The sequence below is a fragment of the Eurosta solidaginis genome, chromosome 4 (genome assembly GCF_040869045.1).
Source record: "Eurosta solidaginis isolate ZX-2024a chromosome 4, ASM4086904v1, whole genome shotgun sequence".
In the NCBI taxonomy this organism is placed as follows: Eukaryota; Metazoa; Arthropoda; class Insecta; order Diptera; family Tephritidae; genus Eurosta; species Eurosta solidaginis.
Window position 1 is genome coordinate 120420319 of NC_090322.1, and position 22984 is coordinate 120443302.

Genomic DNA, 22984 nt, shown 5'->3' on the forward strand with positions numbered 1-22984 from the left:
ATTCACAATTAGTGTAAAAGTGGTTGCGATCTGACGTGCTGTAAATCTATTTCCGAATGTATTCCGTCGCTTTTTTTCTATATATGATGTCTAAATTTTTCAAAATATTTAAAATTTCAGTTTTTAAATTAAAGTATAAGTGTAAATGTAAAGTAAATACAAAATTGTTGGGAGATATTGAATTAAACACGTGTGTATTCTTCGGCGATTTGTTGTATTAAGGGAAGAATACAAAATTTATTTCAATGACATTACAAGATAGAGATGAGCATGTGACAGTGTTGTGCAAACCTATCTCTAGCAGATATAGACGAGTGACAGTGTTGCGTAAACTAAACTAACTTCAACACTTTCACTTGGTGAATTGACAAATGTATTAAATTAATATACTAATTCAATTTATGAAAGAATATTCATCAAAGTATTAAATCCAAAAATTCACAATATGTATGTAATAAATATTTCAATTTACAATAGAATATCTTTAATGAATATATTTCATATGAAATTTGTAAGTTCAGCATAATCCGCAAAGTTTGACGCATAAAGAGTGTTTGTCCTTTGGTACTGCTTTGGTTAAGTTATCAGCTGCCATTTCTTCGGACGGAATGTAGTTTATTTTAATTACACCTTCATGTCTCTGATATGATGATGCCTAACGTCAATGTGCTACGTCCGATTCCTAAAATTGTCGGATTCAGCTAATTCAATTGAGCTTTGGTTGTCGCAATTTAAGGGAATAGCCTTCTGAGGCATGGGATCGATTTCATTAACAAATTGTTTCAACCACATAGCTTTCCTCACTGCAGCTGCCAAATACTCTACCTCAGTTGTCGATAACGCCACTGTTGGTTGACGCTTGCTGTTCCAGGTAATTTCCGCGTTGGACCACTTGAACACGTAACCACTGCATGATCGTCGGTTATCAACATCTGATGCATAGTCTGCATTACAAAAGCCTGAGATGCCATCGTCGATTTGTTTGATATATCGTAGTTTTAAATGTATGCACCCTTTTAGGTATCGAAATATACGTTTCACCGCCGACCAGTGAGATGAATTGTAGTTCGCGTTGAATCGGCTCACGTCGTTGACTGCAAAGGCGATATCGGCGCGAGTGCCTTGTGCTAAATATAGCAAACAACCCACTGCTTCTTGGTACGGGATGCGATTAAGATGAGTGACTCTGTGTTTGATCCAAGATTTTTAGATAGCTTAACATTCGGATCACTTGGCGTAGATATCGGCTAACAGTTATCCATATGAAAACGCTCGAGTATTTCATTGATATAATTCGACTGATCTAATTCTATAAAATCTTTTATTTAATTTATTCGAATACCTAAACAATGCGTAGCTGATCCCATGTCTTTCATCTTAAAACATGTACTAAGTGCTGATTTCAATTTGACTAGCACCGTCGGATCACTTCAAAAAATTAATATATCGTCCACATATATTGCTAACATAAGATTTAGTTCTGTATTAAAAAACACACATGGGACAAGTTTCGACTGAATCAATCCGAAAGACTTTAAAGCTGTAATTAGCTTATGATTCCACTGCCTACCAGCGTGTTTCAAACCATACATGGCTCTATGCAACTTGCCCACTTGCGATATATATTTCTTCTGCTAAATCTCCTTTAAAGAATGCGGATACAGCGTCCATTTGATCGATTTTCATTCCTCTTTTTGCAGCTAACGCAATTAAAAAACGAATTGTCGTGTAACGAACGACGGGGGAAAATGTTTTTTGGTAATCTATACCAAACTTTTCAACGCAACCTTTCGCAACAAATCGAGCTTTGTAACGCAATATATCTCCGTTGTCATCGCGCTTAGTTTTGAATACCCATTTGCCTTTTATGGCTTTTCGACCTTTAGGTAGCTCAGCTAAAGTCCACGTATTGTGCGAAATAATTTCTTCCTACATGGCTTTCTGCCATCTTTTATTATCTTTGCTATTCAAGGCTTCAGTTAGCGTAGCCGGGTCTGAACATTTTTCGCTACGTGATATATATGAAACATACCCATCTAAAACTTTGGGTTTTGGCTTACGCGAAGACCTTCTTGTTTCTTGTATCGACAAATCTTTATAACTTGGGTCACTTTGTACATAATCGCTATCATATTGATTAGTTTCATTATCTATACCGACTTCTGATAAACTGCTTACTGTATTATCAATTGGATGCGCGTCACAAAAGTTTCTAATGCGTCATCCCTCCCTGAGACTGAACTATCTTTCGCATTTTGCATGCTTTCAATTTGTTGGTTCGGATAATCTTCATACGAGAAGTCCACGTCCCTCACTTTATCCGAATCAACAATCGTTGTACTAATATCCACTTTCATGTTCGTTTTTGGAGGGCTCTCATGAAAAATTACATCACGACTTACTGTGAGTTTTTAGTGTTGGGTTCAATGCAGCGATAACCTTTCTTATCACCAACAAAACCGACAAATATCATCTTTATTGACTTCGCATTCCATTTTGTTCTAAGTTGTTTTGGAATATGAACCATCACTGTGGATCCAAAGATTCTCAAATGAGAAATGTACTTTTGTTCCAGACCATACTTCTTCTGGTGTTTTGTTAACTAATGCTGAAGAAAGTGACCTGTTCACAATATACGCTGCCATCGCACATGCTTTAGCCCAATATGAATCGTCTAAATTTGCATCAAAAATCATGCACCTAGCTCGTTCTACTTAAGTGCGATTCATACGCTCTGCAGTACCGCTTTGTTGTGTGTGGGTTATACGAATTTGTCATTTGATGTTGGATACCTGACGATTTAAAAATTTGCAAAAATTGTTTACTACATTACTCAGACCCCCCATCTTTGCGGAAAATTTTGATTTTACGTTGTGTCTGGTGCTCAACATACGCTTTAAATTCTATGAACGCTTCTATAGCCTCGGATTTTTGCTTTAAGAAGTATAAAAGTACTTTGTGACTATAGTCATCTATAAACGTGATGAAATATCTAGCTCCACCAATGGAATGCGTTTCCATTGGCCCTACCAGGTCAGAATGTATGATCTCTAAAAGTTCTTTTGATTTCGACTTACTATGCTGAAAGGGTTTTCTTGAATGTTTTCCCTGTGCACATACTGTGCAATTAGTGTCGATTGTTTTGTCATCAAATATTAATCCATCAACAATATGCTTCATTTGTTTCAAACTTTGAAAATTTATATGACCTAATCTGCGATGCCAAGTTATTGCATTAGTTTCAAAACTTCTGCACATTAACGACGAACCAGATGTAAATTTGTATACACCATCTTTTGCTTTGCAATTAGCGTATGGAATTCCTTCATTATCGTATACAGTGCATCCACGCTTTTCAAATTTTTGCATTGGCGGTTAACCCGAATCCAGATTCCCAGGCATGTACATTCCAAATCGTTAAAGGGCTAAAATGCTGAAAATTTACTACCTTATTAGATTCTGATTCAAATAATTTAATTTCCGAACTAAGAAATGGGCACAGAGGGTTAATCCATGAACATTAAGGGTTAAGGGCATTCAGATTAACTGGTTTGATGCAGATAACGCGATTCTGATGTAAAAAATGTAATTCAGAATTTTGAGCCGCCGACCCCACTGTGCGTCGATAAATGTGCACAGTTTTTTCTGAGAAAACAGTTAAATAAAATAATGATGACTTAACGTAAATTTTATAATAAACAACAATGAAATGATATCCAATGCACTTACTAATAATCCGCTTATCAAGGCATGTGTTGCTGTACCACTTATGCAGGTACAATTACCCGTTCAGTATAATTTTTGTTTGTTTAAATTCATCAAATTATCTTTATTTACAGTCCCTGGAAAGTTTGATATTACGAAAACAAGTCGGTATATTGGCTAAACTGTGAAATGTTTTGGAAACTCCTTTTAATGAAGCTCATTCCGTTTTTGTTGCTTTCTTTATTGCCACCCGTTACTTTGCAAAAATCAACGAGCGTCATTGAGGCTGGCGCTCCTTTTAAGGTAAATAATATGCTATGAATACACCAGTGGTGCACAACGCCGGCAGAGCTTCGAAAGCAAATGAAAATTTTTTTGAAGTAGTATGTAGTAGATTAAATCTAATTCTATTTTTAGGTAGCGACAGTGAGTGGCGTCCTTTTTATTTTGTCAATAAAAACTAAAATAGGAGTAAATAACAGATAATAAAATCATTTTTGGGCGTTTTTCAAACATATTTAATATTTTTTTCAAAACTTATCGCTATTGTTTGCTATAATTTATACATAGTTGTGGATGCCACGTTCAAAGTAATCAAGTAGCCAATTCTTGGCTACGATTGTCATGAAGCTGTGTTGAATGTAATCAGCCCTACTGATTGACTGCTTGTTTTACTGAATATCTAGCCCCCGTTACTCATACGTAGTATAGACTTGGCTTAAGAACTCTCACTTATGGTTCTGTTTAATGAGCTTTGCATGTAACTGATTACTCAATACTTAGAAATACTTGACTTGACTTAGAAGTCTGTTGATTTTTGTTTGCCTACGTAGTAAGTTCTAAGCGGCGTTGGTACTTTTGGATGCCATTTATGCTTTTAAGCTTTATTTTGATATTTCTTTGAACATGTTGGCATTTATTTGAAAACAAACACGTTTATTTGCGTTTTTCTTTTAATTTTGGGAAAAATTAAGTTATGTTTGGGTTTCTTGGTCTGTAAATAATTAATTATTATATTAATTTGTTGTCTTCAAGACCAGGTTTGTTATTTTAGTAAAATGTATATTTTACAAGTTATATTATATTAAATTATTATACATAGAAAACTAGTAAATTACACAAAAAAACAAAGTTCGTATAGCCGACTATTTCAAAACCAATGACGGTTTATCATCAGCGATTCACACATTGAAGGCTTGGCGTTTGAGTGCACCAGGCCATCAATGCACTTTGCAAGTTAATAGCACCTGATTGGCGCACTCAACTGACGGTGGGAAAAATTAAGTACAATGCAGACCGTATGTGCTAAGTAAATATAATTAAGGTTACGTTGCCAAGTCAAGTCTATGCTATGAGTAATGTAAGCTTCTGTCGCTGTGCTCACACCACATGTGGGTTAATGCCGAATCATTTTCCAAAGCTCTACGAAGCTCTCACGTCCCTGCAAAAATCGTTTGATCATGTGGTACACTTGTGTGATACTGGAGTACTCCATGGATTACTCTGATGTAATGCTGAGCTGGAGTATATGGTCCAGTCCTAGGACATCGCAATGTTAATTGGACCATATTTTTTGTATGAATTGTGTTTAATTTTGGAGCACTCGCTTGGTACATAGCGAGTACCCCATACATGCATGCATGGAGTACTCGCCATTTTTGCAGGGATGTGCCACTGGTAAACACATGTAGATATATGCATATGTTAATGCTAGTACCTAACAACATAGTACTAATGGTATGTAAATTATGGTGATAATGTAAATATGAAAGTGCCATACTTGGCTACGAATGTTTTTAATTTAAACAGCAAAGTAGAGAGATGCCTAATAATTCTATTTGTATAGAACATTGTTTGTCGGAAAAATGCAAGACAAGAAATGGGTAATAAATTAAAACTTAACAAATATTTAGAAGGGTTACATCAACTTCTTGGTAGGCTCGTCGTAGACAAATAGAACCAGTTGTACGATAGTCTAGGTAGTTCATTGCTGTCCACGTCGTCAGAGAAAATCGAATTTATAATTGGAAAATTTAAGATACGGACTAAATTTAAAATCCTTTATCCTCCTTATTAAAATGACGCCTTGATTCGTAGATTCGTAGGGGGTACGACCACCTACCCGAAAGGTCGAGCCCATATTAGATATGGGGAGGAAAACCGTCAGCCACTGCAGCGCTCCTATTGTGGTGATGTCATCAATACTTTCCGAGGTGGCGCGGTATCGGAAAGACTCCGCTGAAATACAATCAAAAATATCCCCTTGCTATAAATCATCCAATAGGCATGGTCCGCATAAAACCCTGAATAAGAGGAAGGAATTGGCAATTCTTGTTCGCCGGCATCCCTCCGCCCTCCTATGACCATAAACCACTCAGCCATGGAATTGGACTAGCCCTCACAAGGCGCCTACCCTAATGGAGGCCACTAATGATTACTAAGACGTCATCTGCTTACGCCTCATAAAGCCCCGTCACATATCCAGTTTTTCATGTATGTACATAGAAGCGTTTAGATCAATCTTATGCATTATGAGTTGATTCTTTATGGAGAACGGCAGATTGAACGACACTGGCGCCATTTGACATGAAAACTTCAAACTTTTGTTGCAAGCAAAGAATATAAAGAAGAGTTTGATATTTGCTTTTGCTAAGGGTGCTTTCACACTTTGCCAGTGAAATTAGTTTTCCCCCTTGTGGGTACTTTTCTAATATTTTTCGCAGTTAAAAACTGCAATTTAACAAATATACAAAATATGCTAGAGAAGGTGTTTTTCTTGAGAATGTTTATAACAGTGCTTCGCGAAATTTTTTTTTCGCTTGGACAAGGCGAAATAAATTTCAATTGATAAGTCTAAAGTTCCTTTAAGCATTATGAGGAAATAAAGCACCTGAGAACACAGCCGTAGGAGCTAAAAAGCGCAAGCAGGTCCTCAGTGAAATCCACAAACAGGCCTCGGATCTCTATGCCAGGAATTGCCCGGTGAATCCTGTACCCTCCCTAGGGAAACGCGCGTCACTAGCTCAACTTCGATCTGGGTACTGTAACAGGTTAAACTCTTACCTATCCAGAATCAACCCCGACATACAAAATCACCAGAATCAACCCCGACATACAAAATATCGCTTCCCAAGGCCGTCGGTTCTATGTACCGGAGTGACTCGGGATTTTTCCCGACCAAGGACTGCCATTTCAGTGTAATGCCATTTAATTTGTTACGTCCCTCCCACAAATTGTCATCCTCCCAGCAGTTCCTTGCAGCGGGACTGCTCCATATTCTCTTGCTCCGGGAAGGAGCCGTCCGTCTCCTGACCCCGGTCTTGAGAAATGATCGTGCTGCATCTGCCGGAAAAGAATCTTTTTAGGACGGTCATACTTTTGTCAGTGTATCTAGTGTAATCTACGTAGTAGAGTCGGGAGCAATGCCGAGCATCAGCCCCTGCCCCCGTCTTCTTCCCCCCTTTTCCGGCAGCAATTGTGTAAGTCAGGGAAACAGACTCTTAGTCCGTACCTCCCTTTGCATCGTTTGCCAGCACAGAATATATACGTTTGCGCCATCCGCCCAATGCAGCTCCTGCCATGGACGGTGCCACTTTCCTAGATGTTCTGGTCTCCGCGACGGCAACCCTCCGACGGGTTTCAGTGCGCCATGTTGCCAGGCCGCATACCCAAATAGACCGGGTACCCCAATGCCTACCCAAGGACGTCTAGTCCCAGGGCCTCAACAGCAATTGCGTTCTGGCCTTCCACAACCCAGGCGTAGTCACCCGTCATTTACTCCCAGAGCGACGACGTCTCCCCCTATGCACTTCAGAATTCTGCAGTTAAACTGTAATGGATTAACTGGGAAGATCACGGAGATAGTCGACTTCATGAAGCGGCACAACATCCGCATTGCTGCGATTCAAGAGACTAAACTCACAACAAGATCTGCATTGCAGACCTGTTCTGGGTATAATGTCCACAAAAAAGATCGCGAGAGCGGAAATGGAGGCGGCCTCGCGTTTATCATACACCACACTGTGCAATATCATATATTTGATCCCGACATCGACCGCAGGAACAGTGTCTTAGAACGTCAAGGATTATCTCTCCGGTCGGGCGATTTAAATCTAGAAATCATCAACATCTACATCCCTCTTGTCACCCGTTGCCCCAGTGGATACTGCCCTGATATCAGCGGCATACTCACTGGAAACAATCGCATTATCTTAGGCGATTTCAATGCCCAAACTTGCGGGTGGACAGTAGGGGTGAGATGTTAGCGGATCAAATGGAAAAAACGACGTTCTGCACTATAAACGGAGACGCCCCCACACGTATAGTAGGAAGCTATAACAATTCGCCGGATATTTCAATCGTGAGCGCAGAACTCGTAAACTGCGTCAACTGGCAGCCGATGGTAACATTGGCATCCGACCACCTGCCTATACTTATTTCGCTCGAGCGTCCCGCCGACTTCATCGTCGCAGAAAAACGCACTTTCATTAACTTTAAAAAAGGAAAGTGGGACGAATACAAATCCTTTACAGACAACCACTTTGCTGCCCTCCCTATCCCGACTGATGCCCGCCAAGGGGAGCGTGCTTTCCGCAAGGTTATTGAATCCGCTTCGGCTCGTTTCATTCCCGCCGGTAGAATTCCCGAAATTCGGCCCCACTTCCCGACGGAGGCCGCAAGTTTAGCGAGAGAACGTGACCTTATAAGACAGCTCGATCCCGGCGACCCCCAAATAAGGGATATAAAACAACGCATCAGATTGTTTGTGGATGAACACAAACGGGCGAAATGGGAGGAGCACCTAAGCGGTTGTAACCTCTCTGCTGGTGTAGGTAAACTTTGGTCCACCGTAAAGTCCCTATCGAATCCGTCTAGGCACAATGAAAAAAGTTTCCATCGCCTTTGGCTATAAAGTGCTGTCGGATGCGACAAAATGCGCGAGCGGTTTCTGCCGACAATACATAATGCATTCTACGGTCGACAAAAATAGACGGAGGGCCAACAGACACGCACGTAAACATAAGTTCCGCGCGTCACCACTTACCATCACCGCCAAAGGGGTTGAGGATGCCATCGGTCATATTAACCATCCAAAGCAGTGGGCCCAGACGGCATAGCCATGCCGATGCTTAAAAGCCTAGGGAAAGAGGGTTTCAAATATTTAGCACATGTCTTCAACCTGTCTCTTTCCACCTTTGTCAAATGGAAAATGGCCAAGGTGGCCCCGCTACTAAAGCCTGGGAAATCAGCTAACATAGGACACATGTCTTCAACCTGTCTCTTTCCACCTTTGTCAAATGGAAAATGGCCAAGGTGGCCCCGCTACTAAAGCCTGGGAAATCAGCTAACATAGGAGAGTATATTGACCGATATCTCTCCTATCGCCAGTAGCCAAGACGCTTGAAGCCATTTTGCTCCCCCACTTCAAAGCAAATTTGCAGCTAGCCTGTCATCAGCATGGCTTTAGGAAACTCCATAGCACCACCACCGCGCTAAATGACATTAGCACCCAGATAAATTTTGGTTTAAATCAGAAGCGCCACCATAGAACAGTACTCGTAGCGCTAGACCTATCAAAAGCGTTTGATTCGGTCAACCATGGCACGTTACTGCAAGACTTGGAAGGGTCTACCTTTCCCCCATGTCTTAAAAGGTGGACCGCAAATTATCTGGGTGGTCGGCAGGCATCGGTGCAATTCAGAAACGAAATATCAAAGCCAAGAAGAATTAAACAAGGGGTGCCTCAGGGTGGTGTCCTACCCCACTTTTGTTTAATTTTTACATATCAAAACTACCTTCGCCACCAGAAGGAGTTACTATCGTTTCTTACGCCGATGACTGCACAATAATGGCCACCGGCCCGGGCCCAAAGATCGATGAGCTTTGCAACAGAATGAACGGCTATATCCCTGATCTCTGCAGTTTTTGCGCCTTGCGAAACCTGGCATTATCACCGACTAAATCATCCGCGACCATATTTAAAACTTGGACGTCCCAAATGTCGACCATTTTGAATATCCACGTCGATGGCACTACGCTACCGACTGTCCTACACCCCAAAATCTTGGGTGTGACGTTTGATCAGGATCTACATTTTGGTGAGCACGCAGCCGCAATTGTTCCGAAAATCCAGAGCCGTAATAAAATCCTCAAATCCCTTGCTGGCAGTACTTGGGGAAAAGACAAAGAAACGCTCATTGCCACATTCAAAGCAATTGGCCAGTCGTTTGCGTGCTACGCGTTCCAGATATGGTCGCCAAGCCTAAAAACTACCCACTGGAAGAAGCTACAGGCCTGCCAAAATACTGCGCTCAGAACCGCCACGGGCTGTCTTCTTATATCCCCAGAACACCATCTACATAATGAGGCGAGAACACTCCCCATCAGGGAGAGAAATGAGATGCTAACTAAACAGTTCCTGTTGAATACCCAGAAACCTGGGCATCCCAACAGACATCTGATTGATGAGCCAGCACCGCCTAGGGACTTAAGGAGTCATCTCCGTAAGCATTTTGAGGAAATACGGCACCTGAGAACTCAGCCGTATGAAGAAAAAAACACAAGCAGGTCCTTGGTGAACTCCACAAACAGGCGTCGGACCTTTATGCCGGGAATTGCCCGGTGAATCCATTACTCGGGGAACAGTACCCAAAACTTGCGGAAGAGGAACGCATACTCCCCAGGGAAACGCGAGTCGCTCTGGCTCAACTTCATTCTGGATACTGTAACAGGTTACATATCCAGAATTAACCCCGACATACAAAATGTATGCCCCGCTTGCAATGTGTCACCGCATGACACCAACCATCTCTTTAATTGTAATGTGGAACCAACGCCTCTAACACCCCTTTCTTTTTGGTCCATCCCTGTCGAAACAGCAAGTTTCCTTGGACTCCCGTTAGAGGATATTGATGAAAATTTGTGATCGGTCGCAGCTATTGGATGGGGCGAAGCACTGCTACAACAACAACAATAAAAACAACAAGTTCCCTTATATTTAATACTAGTTAATCTCTTTATTGATTTCATGGCCTCACGAAGACCTCATTGTGAAGTAATCCTAACACACATCTCGTAATATTGTTAGGCTTTTGAGTGAAAAAGATGTTGAACAAATTGTCTTGCAGCCTTCCGTGTGCAAATGACTGATGTTTCTGTGCTTTGGAGATTCTTGGAGCGCAAATATTCCACCTGCAATTGGTAGCATAGCGGGGTATATCCCATCTGGACCCAGCTTGAAACTTTGAAACAGTTTTCATAATTAAAATAGATATAATAGAAGAGCTGACAGATACTCCTATGAACAATCTCCCGAAATAAAAGGTGGGTCGGGACACTCCTCAAGAGATTCTGCACTACTTTGTTACCGTTCCGATATTTCCCCTTGATAGAACTAACCTAAACGCCAGATTATGTATGATGCCGTGACACTTTGCGCCCCAGTCACTGGTATTCACATTACTACTATATAATACTAAAAGCTTCATAAAGGCAGTCAGATTTACTTTCACTCACTGAGGTGAATGAATGCTCTTATATCATACGAATTCTGGTTCACACGAGAAAATACGACTCATTGCATTATACATAATATGCTCAAACTAGACCTCGAACTCGGCTAAAGTTATAACAAATGGTCACACTACAGTGCAGAGATCTCGATGAGATTACTACGCCCGAGCAGATTTGTGACGCTCTCCACCAGCAATGCAACATCAAACTTCCAGATGAGAATGCTATAAAAAGCATAGGCACAGGGTACAGTGGCACGAAGTGGGCACTTATAAGCCTTACGGGGAATGTTGCCAAGGCTGTTCTTAGTACGCAAAGCATCCGGGTAGGATGGATTAGAGAGGTCAAGCAAGAGAAACGCTGTTATAGGTGCTGGGGCTACGGGCATATAGCTCGGAAATGTAAGGAGACTGTAGATAGGTCTAGACTATGCAAGAAATGCGGTCAGGAAGGTCATAAGGCTGCAAGTTGCGAAAACGCACCGAAATGCGCACTATGCGGGGGACAACATTCGGCGGACAGTTTTAAATGCCCACCACGAGAGGGCAGCAAAATGACTGTCTCATGAGGGTATTGCAGCTCAATTTAAACCATTGCGAGGCAGCCCAAGGGTTATTATCCCAAACAGTCTATGAAGGAGGATATGACATAGTTGTACTTTCTGAACGATACCAAAATCGCCAGGAGCAGGGTTGGCACGCAGATTCCGCAGGGAAAGCCTCAATTTGGGCACCTGGGAAATTTCTTCCACAGGAAAATCTGACGCCAATAGGTAGCAGGATTCACGTGGGTAAGAATGAACTGTATATACGTCTTCAGTTGCTATGCCCTCCGAGCATGGCCATAGCCGGGTTCGAAGACATGATATATGGGATCACCATGGAAGCACGAGATAAACACCCGCTTTTAGTGTGTGGAGACTTCAATGCTTGGTCATCTGTGTGGGGAAGTCGACGAACCAACGAAAGAGGGAGAGTTCTCCTCGAAAGCCTTACTTCTTTGGGGCTAGAACTCCTAAATGAACCAGGGATATATACCTTCGACAAAGGTACCAGACGATCCATTATAGATCTCACCTTCGCTAGCAGCGAAATAGCAAGACGAGCAAAATGGTCCATAAGCAACGTCTACATACACAGCGACCATAAAGCTATTAGCGTAGAACTGCTCGAAATTCCGCGAATGGTGGCAGCAAAACATCGACAAAGTAGGAAATGGAAACAGCACCTTTTCGACCCACAAATATTTGATATTATCTGGAAGGATGCCATAGTACGAGGATCGCATGCGGAAGACCAGTCGTTTGAAATCAATAAGTCGCTATGTATGGCATGTGATGCTGCCATGCCCAGAAGTCGCGAAAAAGCCCAGCACACTCCGGTATATTGGTGGAATGACGGAATTGCGGAAGAGCGTAGAAAATGTCACAAAGCGCGAAGAATAGCGCAGAGGGCATGCTCATCACCACGATATGCGGAGTTACACAGCACCTATGTTGCACAAAGAAAGGCACTTAAAAATGCCATAAAAAAGAGCAAGAAGTTGTGCTTTAGGGAACTGCTGGATAGTGTCGACCTAGATCCTTGGGGATCAGCCTACATAACTGTGATGGCCAAAGTTAAAGGACCGATATCACAGCAACCTACGTGGCCGATACTAATGACTACTATTGTCGAATCACTTTTCCCTGGAACTTATCCAAGCTGGACTTATCCAAGCGAGGATCTCGAAAGTACAGAGCAAGAGGTGCTGGACGCTGAAAAAAGAGTTGCTGATAAAAAATTCCCAGGATCCGATGGAGTACCAAACATTGCCCTTAAAGCCGCGATCGCAACTAGGACTACATTGGTTACTGATCTTTTTAATGCCTGTATGCAAGAAGGCGTGTTCCCTCGCCCGTGGAAACGACAAAGACTTGTTCTATTGCTGAAACGTGGGAAACAGCCGGAGCAACCATCCTCATATAGGCCACTTTGTCTGCTGGATTCCCTATGAAAGACTTTCTAATAATAATAATAAACCCAACGGATTAATACCCTCCAAAGCCCGCCCAACCGACACGAGGGGCGCATCCGCATGACGCACGGATTTATTTTTGTTTTTGCCGAGTTGTTGATAGGCGGAGGTTTGTTAAGCGTCGAGATCTAGATAGAACTGCTCAGCTACAGAATAAAAATCATCAGCTGAGTATTACATACATAACAGTTGATAATTATACATATAGTAAATTGTTAAATAAGTTAACGATTTAGCATATAAAGATTTTTATTTTTTTATTTTATTTTTTTATTTTGTTACGAGTTAAGATAGGATAGGCCAGTTTTCCTTATAGTAAAAAGTGAATCCGTTATATCAAATTAATTCGAATGAGAGTTAAAATCATGATACAAACACCGGAGAGTTTTATTTAATTCAAAATTAGTTCTGCACTGCCTCAAAAGAAGAGGTTTGTAATGTCTTGACGCTCGTGATGGGACATTGAAGTTTACTTCGTTCAAAAGAAAGGGGCTAGAAATTAGTCCATTCAGTAGTTTAGCCATAAATAATACGCCTAGCATTTCTCTACGACTAGCGATTGATAAGCTTTAACCGACTAGTATAAGGTGGAAGATGATGTGCAGAGTCCCAATGAAAATTCCTTAAAGAAAAAAGTAAAAATTGCTTCTGTATTGACTCAAGCCTATCTGCGTGAACTTGCTATCGCGGATTCCAGACTACTGATCCGTATTCTAGTATCGGCCTAACCAATGTGGTAAAAAGGGCTTTGGTTTTATAAGGGTCACTAAATTCTTTAGACCATCTCTTCACGAATGATAGAACACCTCTAGCATTATTGGCAGTAGTCATAATATGAAGGTTGAAACTAAGTTTAGCATCCATTGTGACTCCCAAGTCAACAAAATAATTTACTGATACAAGACAAAAATTATCAATTACGTAAGAGGCTGCTGGCAAAGATCTCCGAGAGAGGCACATGAACTTACATTTATTGATGTTCAGCGGCATTGAATTCGCGTTGCACCAAGCAACTAAGCAGTTTAAATCCGTTTGAAGCAAGGGACGTTCTTCAATAGACGCATAGGACCTAAACAGTTTTACATCATCAGCATACATTAAAATTTTTGAATATTTTATTATGGTACAGATATCAGTAATAAATAGCAAGAACAGAATTGGACCGACATGACTGCCCTGTGGGACGCCAGAGGGAACATTAATGACATTTGAAAGAGTATTTTTAAAAATTACTTCTCGCGTTCTACCGCAGAGATACGAAGATATCCACTGAGTGAGAGCAGGTTGGAAGCCAAGTCGATCTAGCTTGTGGATAAGCAATGAATGGAAAACTTTGTCAAAAGCTTTACTGAAATCAATGTAAATAACATCGGTGTGAAGATTTTGTCTAAATCCATTAGAAACATAAGTTGTGAATCCAAGTAGGTTGGTAATGGTAGATTTGCCTTTACAGAATCCATGGTGAGAGTCTGCAATCAATGCAGAAATGGAAAATGTTAGCTGATTGGTAACAATGGCTTCAAATACCTTTGGGATGGCAAACAATTTTGCAATTCCTCGATAATTTTCTACACATGACCTACTCTCGTTTTTGTGGAGGGGTATTAGACAAGATTCCTTCCAAGCAGAAGGAAAAACTCCATGTTTTAGGGGCTTGTTGAATAAATCAGTTAGGGGCTGATAGATGTGTTCTGCGCATTTTTTGAAAAAACATGTGGGAATTAGGTCAGGACCGTATTTATAAGTTTCTTTCAAAGAAGTTAAATATGTAAGAACCTCTTCTGGAGATATTGATGGAATATTAATTGCGTTAAGTGAGCTAAGTGGATACGGGTATTCACTAGACAAAGAACTTAATTCAGCGGGATAGTTAGTTTTAAAAATTGTGCAAATAAGTTAGCAATATATTGATCGTAGCTAGAGAAATCATCACGGTATTTCATACCAGAAGGAAAGCCTTTAACCCTACGTTTAGAGGTCACGAAATCATGGAAAGCTTTCGGATTGCAAGTTATTTCCTTTTTCATCGCACAGAGATAGATATTGTAACACTTCTTATTTAATTCAAAATATTTATGACGCAATATAGAGTCCTTCAAGTAGTCGGAGTGTTAACCCGTCTTCTTGTACAGCTTGAAGCAACACTTTTTTTTTGTTTTTTAAAGATCTCAGTTCTTGGGGTGTACCATATTTGGCCTAGTTCAGTGGAAACACATTTACGCTTAGGTACATGTCCTTCCAGAATAGCGTGAATGATGGCATTGAAGTTAGAAACGTTTTTGTCAATATCTGCACCGTATTTGGGCCAAACTATTGTAGATAAAATTTGGTTGAGTTTATTAAAATTAGCCATCGCAAATTCGAATATATAAACTAGAGTCGTTTTCTGTGGTAGTGCAACTCCGAGAACTTTCTTCCAATTCGTAAACTATTTCCAGCGAAGGATGGTGGATATTCGAGCGTATAATTAGCGAGCGCCTACAGCTGACTCTAGAAAGCCCAGGTGGCTTATCGAATAATCAATATGGATTTCGCAAATCAAGATCCACCCTAGATGCAATAGAAACAGTCGTCAATATAGCTAGAGAAGCTATCTCCGGAGGTCAAAATAAAAGGAAGTTCTGTGCACTGATTACGTTGGACATCAAGAATGCTTTTAACACTGCGAACTGGATGCAGATAATGCAGCGCTGCGAAGCTTCGGCACACCAGCTCACTTACGCAGAATAATAGGTAGCTATCTTAAAGACAGGGTACTTCTTTTTGGCACGGATCAAGGAGCAAAAGAGTACAAAATCACTGGAGGCGTCCCACAGGTATCTGTTCTCGGTCCAACGCTTTGGAATGTAATTGTATGACGGGGTGCTAAAGATTGATATACCAGAAAACACGCAAATTGTGGGATATGTTGATGATATTGCAGTGGTAGTAGTGGCCAAGAAACTGGACCTGATTCAAGCATTATGTAATGACGCCGTAGGAAGAGTGAAAGAATGGCTGGCTAATACGGGACTGGAGTTGGCTAGCCAAAAGACGAAAGTGGTATTACTAAGCTCCAAATGGTCGGCGAACGAGTTAGTCTTAACTGTCGGGGATCATCAAATCACTTCAAAGGATTCTCTAAAATACTTAGGAGTGCACGTTGACTCTAAGTTAACTTTCAAAGAGTACTTCAGAGCGGTGGGAGAGAAAGTTACCAAAGTTAATGGAGCACTTATGCGAATAATGCCTAACATTGGTGGTCCGAGCGAAGCTACACGTCAGCTATTGTCCACAGTAATCAGCTCAATAATACTATACGCAGCACCAGTCCACACTAAACGGAGCCATCAAAAAGATATATTAGCAGCGTACCGACTTGCAGATTTAAGAATAACAAGTGCTTATCGGACTGTGTCTGACGACGCGATCCTGGTTTCCACCCGGAAAATCCCAGTGGACTTACTGCCAATCGAAATGGCCGATCTGTATAACACTAATATCGAGCGACCATCTGAAGAAGCCAAGAAACGAGCAAGGACACAAACAATAGCTAAGTGGCAAGAACGGTGGGAGGCCTCGAGTAAAGGGCGTTGGACCTTCACGCTAGTTTGAAACTTAGCTAAATAGAATAAGCGGAAGCACGGTGAACTGAACTACCATCTCACGCAGATACTGAGTGGACATGGCAATTTACATTCAAAAAGATGAATGTGGAAAAGGACAATTTAATTTCAATAAGATCTTTATTAAGAAAAATGTTTTTTCCAGATTTCTGTTCCGCAAAAGTGTCTATAACACCTTAAAAATTTAAAGATCGGGCTAGAGAATTTTCAATAGACTGATTAGCCAAGTTACATAACCTGTCTTGTCTCATAGAGTTTCTTAAGAAGGTTTTTATCAATTTTAGTTTTGAAAATAATCGTTCACACAGAAACCAGAAACTGTGAAAAGGTAACAGTAATGCAATGCAAACGTCGGGAAAGCTGCAAGACATAAAATTATTAATAAATCAGCAAGGTCTCTTATACAAGACAATTTTTTTTATTTCTTTGTTTGTCTGTATTATTTTATTTAAAAAAAAGCAAAATGTTAGGCGCGATAACCTCCGAATAGATTTTTGGCCGAGCTTCTCTTCCAATTTGTGTCGTGCTCCGTTTTTTCCTACAAATTGGCGAGACGGGACTGCTTGTTTTTTTATGCCGACTCCGAACGGAATCTGCAAGGCAGATGAGTTTTCACTATGAGCTTTTCATGGCAGAAATACACTCGGATGCTTGCCAGACACTACCGAGGGCCACCCCGCTTAGAAAAATTTTCTCCTAATTGAAAAATTGTTTTTTCTAAAATTTGGATGATGCTTTGCCGGGGCACGAACACAGGATCGTCGGTGTGGATGGCGGAGCACGCTACCATCACACCACGGCGGACGCCGTCATTTAAAACTTTTAAAGTGGAACACTGGAATTTGAAACAATTTCATTCATTCGAAAGAAACGCGATTTCAGTTGGCTTATAATGATGTCCAATACCTGATAAAATATGTTGGCTTTGAACAAACTTTCCGGATCTTGGAGACGCTTATCTTCACATAGCTCATCAAAATGGCATTTTATCATCCTCTGGCGAGTTTAAGAAAATTTAGAAGCAATGGATAATTTTTCTGCCTACTATTAGCTTCCATTTATAAATTTTCAAATTCATGTCGATACCTTTCCAATTCTTCTAGACAAATTTTCAAACGTTTTATGGCATCGATAGCAATTAGGATCCTTCAATGGAAAACCAATAACATAACAAAATTTTAGTTTTCGATCTTGTTTTTGAGTAAAACAGCTTTATTTATTTCATCGGATTTGCAAATTAACATAATGTTTTCGTAAGCGCATTTTGGACTCCAACAAACCGAGCTTTTAAAGCAAATAACGTCCTGCCCATCTAGTAAGGTTTAATGTTTTTAATGTTATTGAAGTTGAAGACTCACTTTCTTTATTACAATTTTTTGAAGTAAGAATTCCTACAACAACGCAATATTTCCGTTGTCACTTCTAACTTGTTTGATTTGTCTCGATTTACTAACTTACATACTTACCTAATTGGCGCTTAACTGTTTAAACGGTTACGGTCCTCCAATAACGTGCGCCACGTGGCCCTTCCAGCGGTGGGGGCCGCCCTTTTCCTCTGATTCTACAGGCGGGTTACGATAAAAATACTTAATTAGCCGGAGAGTTATCTTTCGCCTGACATGCCTTGATTTACACTTCTTCGTTATAACGTCACACATTCTCACCATAACCTTGCATATTCTCATACTGAACTTGAAAAGGTACTTAAAGAATATTTTTTTTTTTACCGTTTCAGAGTGTGTTAAAACCTGCTGAAATAACAAGTAATACCTATGTCATATGAATATTTCAAACGAATAAGTAATAAGTCTTTGTATTTTTCTACTAAATAGAAGTCGTCACTAATGTTACACTGTACGAAAGAGGTGATATTATTCAGTTTTTAATAAGCTGGGACGACAATATGCCGAAAGGTAATTTATATTTGAATGCCTCACAAATTTTGAAAACATCTCTTTGATTAAATTTTACAGATACCTCATACAATATTGTTATCACTGTACTAAACGGAACCAGATGTAGCGAGCTCCCATGCAGTGTATACGGTATAATGAAAGTGAGTAAAAAGCTTTTATTTTTACTTTCCAGGTTTTATAGCTAATGCTTAACAAACGTTTTTGGCCCCCAGCGAAAAAAGACGCATATAAAATATTTCCGGGAAGAAAGACGATATTAGATTTTAACAAGTAAAGGTGTCCAAGTTCGGGTGTAACCGAACATTATATACTCAGCGTGAGCTTCAATTGCATATTTCATTTCAGATAAATTACTTTTCTACATATCGGCACCGCCCGTTTAAAAAAAATTTCTCCCCATTTCCACTTACAGTAAAACTTGATAAGTGAAATATCGTTGATTCAAAACTATTTTTTGCTAAGTTATAACTTATTATTCTTGTCTACGACCCTCTTAAACTTGTTTTATATCTAAGTTGCCGTGCTCTTTAACCGATCCCGTCCATTTTTACTAGAAATATTATCTACTATAGGGAAAATTTGTGTACCCAATTTTATTACGATCCATTAATTTTTCTTCGAGTTATGGCTCCCGAAACATAGAAAATTGCTTAGTCATAAAAGGGGCCGTGCAACGCCCATTTTTTTAAATTTAAAGTCTCCTATTTATTGTTATAAATCCACTTGGGAAATGAAATACCATTGATATAAAGCTCTTTTTTTCAAAGATATAGCTTATTTTATTCGTCCACGACCATTTTAAAAATCTTTTATATAAAAGTGGGCGTGGTCCTTAACCGCTTTCGTTAATTTTTCTTCAAAGCATTCCCTATAGCAAAGGCAACCTCTATGCCGAATTTTGTTACGATAGGTTTAACGATCTTTGGTTTATGATTAATAACATTTGTACAATTGATTTTATCACAAGTGGGTGGTGCCACGGCCGTTTTAAAATTTGTTTTTCAAATTTTTATCAGTCTCAGTATCAGTCCACACGTCAAATTTCAACGTTCTAGTTGTATTATTTACTAAATAATCAGGTTTTTTGTGTTTTCCAAAATGTTATATATATAAAAAGTATGCGTGGTTATCATCCGATTTTGCTCATTTTCAATACCAATCTATTCTGGGTTCAGATAAGCTCGAGCACCAAATTTGGTGAAGATATCTCAATATTTACTCAAGTTATCCTGTTAACGGACAGACGGGCGAACGGACATGGCTCAATCAAACTTTTTTCGACACTGTTCATTTTGATATATGGAAGTCTATATCTATCTCCATTCATTTATACCTGTACAACCAACCGTTATCCAATCAAAGTTAATAAACTCTGTGTGCAAAGCACGCTGAGTATAAAAAGGATAACAATTTTGTGCTAGTTTTTGGTGCCAGTCTTAAATTACCATCTTTGAACACTTTTTTCAAGTCATTGAAATAAAGAGGGTCGTAGGTCATGCTACACCAAGTTTTTGTTTCTGATAAAGTTGCCTCTGTTGTTCTCTTCTTTTCTTTTCTTTTCTTTCATTTCCTTCCCTTTACTTGCTTCCCTTTCCCTTCTTTTCCCCTCCTTTCCTATCCTTTCCTTTACTATCCTTAACCTTCCTTTGTTTTATTTTATTTTATTTAACTTATCTGTTTTATATAAATTAATTAAATTTAATCTTGTTTTATTTTAGTTTTTTTTTAATTTTTTTGTTTTTTGTTTTAATTCAATTTAACTTTATTTATTGTTGATTTTGGGCCAGAGTATGATTTTAAAAAAAATTTCAAGAAGGATAAATGGAATGAACGACAAAAGCTTTGCTTTTTCTCTCTTCTCCTGCGCGTTTCGAAGTTTTCTTCTACATCTTCATCATGGAGTCTGAATTATTTCAATTAAACATGAAGCAGAAAAACATTAGAAAATTATTAATAATTACCATCAACCTACAACACTTTTTCTAATTGTATTTGTATTTAGTTGACAATTTGTTCCCAGCACAACGCAGCAGCAATGTTATTCGAATGAAAGATGACGCTCCGGCCAAGAAAGTGTTTCTATCGGAACCCTCTTATGGAAGCAGAGGTAGATGGCTGCCTCCACTCTGCTGGAAGGACCAAGTGGAAAACGATTTAAACTCCCTTGGTGTGACCAATTGGCGCCGGTTGGCAGAGAGGAGCGACTGGCGCGCCTTCTTGGACGGCCATAACCGTTTAAACGGTTAAGCGCCAATTAAGTAAGTAAGTAAGTAATTTGTTTTTATCTGTACAAAAAATCTATGCGTCTTTCTTCGCCGTCAAATACACTCGCGTCCATTTTCTTCTGAAGTTAATCATGTCGCATTATATGATTTTTGTCAAACTTTTTTAAAGAAATCGGAGCAAATCATCATACCGGAAAATCCTATGGCTCACGTTGATCAGAAAGACTGCGGTTTCATATATGGGTGCAACTATTCAGTAAAGGTAGAAACAGCAAACGCGTCGGTAGCAGGATATGGGACGGTATCTGTGCCTTGTAAGGTACATACATATATAGCAATTACTGCTGAAACCATCAAATTTTTTTATTTTGCAGATTGTGTTATGGGATTGTGCTCCTGTCAACATGCTGAATACTTACCTAAAGTCATATCATCTTTATCTATACCCAACAATAAAACTATAATTTTTAATTGGTCAATCAAGTACCAAAAGAGAATGGACCTTATTAATTACCCAACGAATGTTACAAGCAGCAATTGGAAACTCTGCGTGATGTAAGTTTTGTCATATATAGGGATTGTAACAATTAATCATTTGTTTTAATTGATGATTTAATTGCATCGTTATTTTGTATTTCATTAATCTATTATTGATCGATTTTTTGGATTATCCACAGGATGCACTTTTTTAATTCGAGCTGTCAAGTTATGGAATTTGAGCAAAAATTGTCCATGCTTGGGAGGAAATAAACATTTTTTATATACAACTTTAGGGATTTTCGAAGAAAAACCACCGCCATTTAGTCCTTCTTCGAAGAAAATCTAAAACACTCTTCGGGGAAAATTTGTTTTTATTGTTGTGTTAACAATGCTTCGCCCCATTCAATGGGTGTTACCTCTCACAATAGTTCCACATTAAAATTGAAAAAAAACGGTGGTCAAAAGTATTCAACGACCCTTACGTAACTAAAGCTCTTTTTACAACATTAATAAGGCCAATATTAGAATACGGCTCAGTAGTCTGGAACCCGCATTACCAAGTCCATGTAGACAAGCTCGAATCAATGCAAAAACAATTTTTACTATTTGCCTTAAGAAATTTTCAAGGGACTCTTTATAAAATCTTCCACCTTATACTCATCGATTAAAGCTTATCAATCTTCCAAGTCTTGATGACAAAACTACTAAATTTATCGATTTCAAGCCCATTCCTTTTGAATGAAGTAGACTTTTGTGTTCCCTTTCGACCTACGAGATACCTCAAACCTTTTTGCTGAAATAATGTAGAACTAATTTCGAACTAAACGAACCTTTCCGGTGTCTGTGCCAAGATTATAACTCCAACTCAAACACATTTGATGGCTCGTGCTCCCTTTTTCTATAAAAAGGACTATTCTCTCTTCCCTTAATAATTAATATATAATATTGTAACGCATTTCGGAGATCCCTGATATTTTGCACCTTCTGCTAACGTTCGTATCGCTGAACTGTCGAATAAATAACTCCAATATTCAGTATTGCAATATGGTCTTTATTTAGTCTACTTGGGAGTAGTACAACAATTATACTTCGATATAACGTACTTCACAAAAGCGTATTTAAATTAAACTGATTACTGATTCCTCAGCTTGCGCTGCTTTTATACTCTCGGTTTTCTCATTCACCTGTTTCTCCTAAATTCTAGTCGTTTCGCGAAAATCTGTTCGAGAACAGTTGTATCTCATGCTTGGTTACCAGCTATATACATGTATATCTCTAGTTTCTGCTTTTCTTATACCCATATGCATGTGTATGTGTGAGTAACTATATCGGCTGTTTATTACATGTGTGTGTGAGATATCTCTTTGTTGCCTTGTATGTATGTATGTGTGTAAATGATGATGTGTTCATCTACACAAGTGTGGCTTGCTTTAATTTTTTTGTTGTTGTGATTATTTACTAACATAGTGCATATCATAGTGATGCTAATATTCGCCACACTGCCCTCCACCTAAGTCTGATCGTC

General features: G+C 39.5%; 1 protein-coding gene across 1 annotated transcript in view; it reads left to right on the forward strand.

Moving 5' to 3' along the window:
• LOC137248664 (tyrosine-protein kinase receptor torso) overlaps window positions 1–22984 on the forward strand; it is a 193587-nt gene that overhangs the window by 3936 nt on the left and 166667 nt on the right. Inside the window, exons 2-7 of the mRNA XM_067779566.1 lie at window positions 3840–4008; window positions 18574–18601; window positions 18671–18751; window positions 18812–18894; window positions 21149–21293; window positions 21354–21534. Coding sequence (XP_067635667.1) covers window positions 3895–4008; window positions 18574–18601; window positions 18671–18751; window positions 18812–18894; window positions 21149–21293; window positions 21354–21534 — 632 coding nt within the window. The 5' untranslated portion in view covers window positions 3840–3894. The remainder of the gene's footprint in view (window positions 1–3839; window positions 4009–18573; window positions 18602–18670; window positions 18752–18811; window positions 18895–21148; window positions 21294–21353; window positions 21535–22984) is intronic.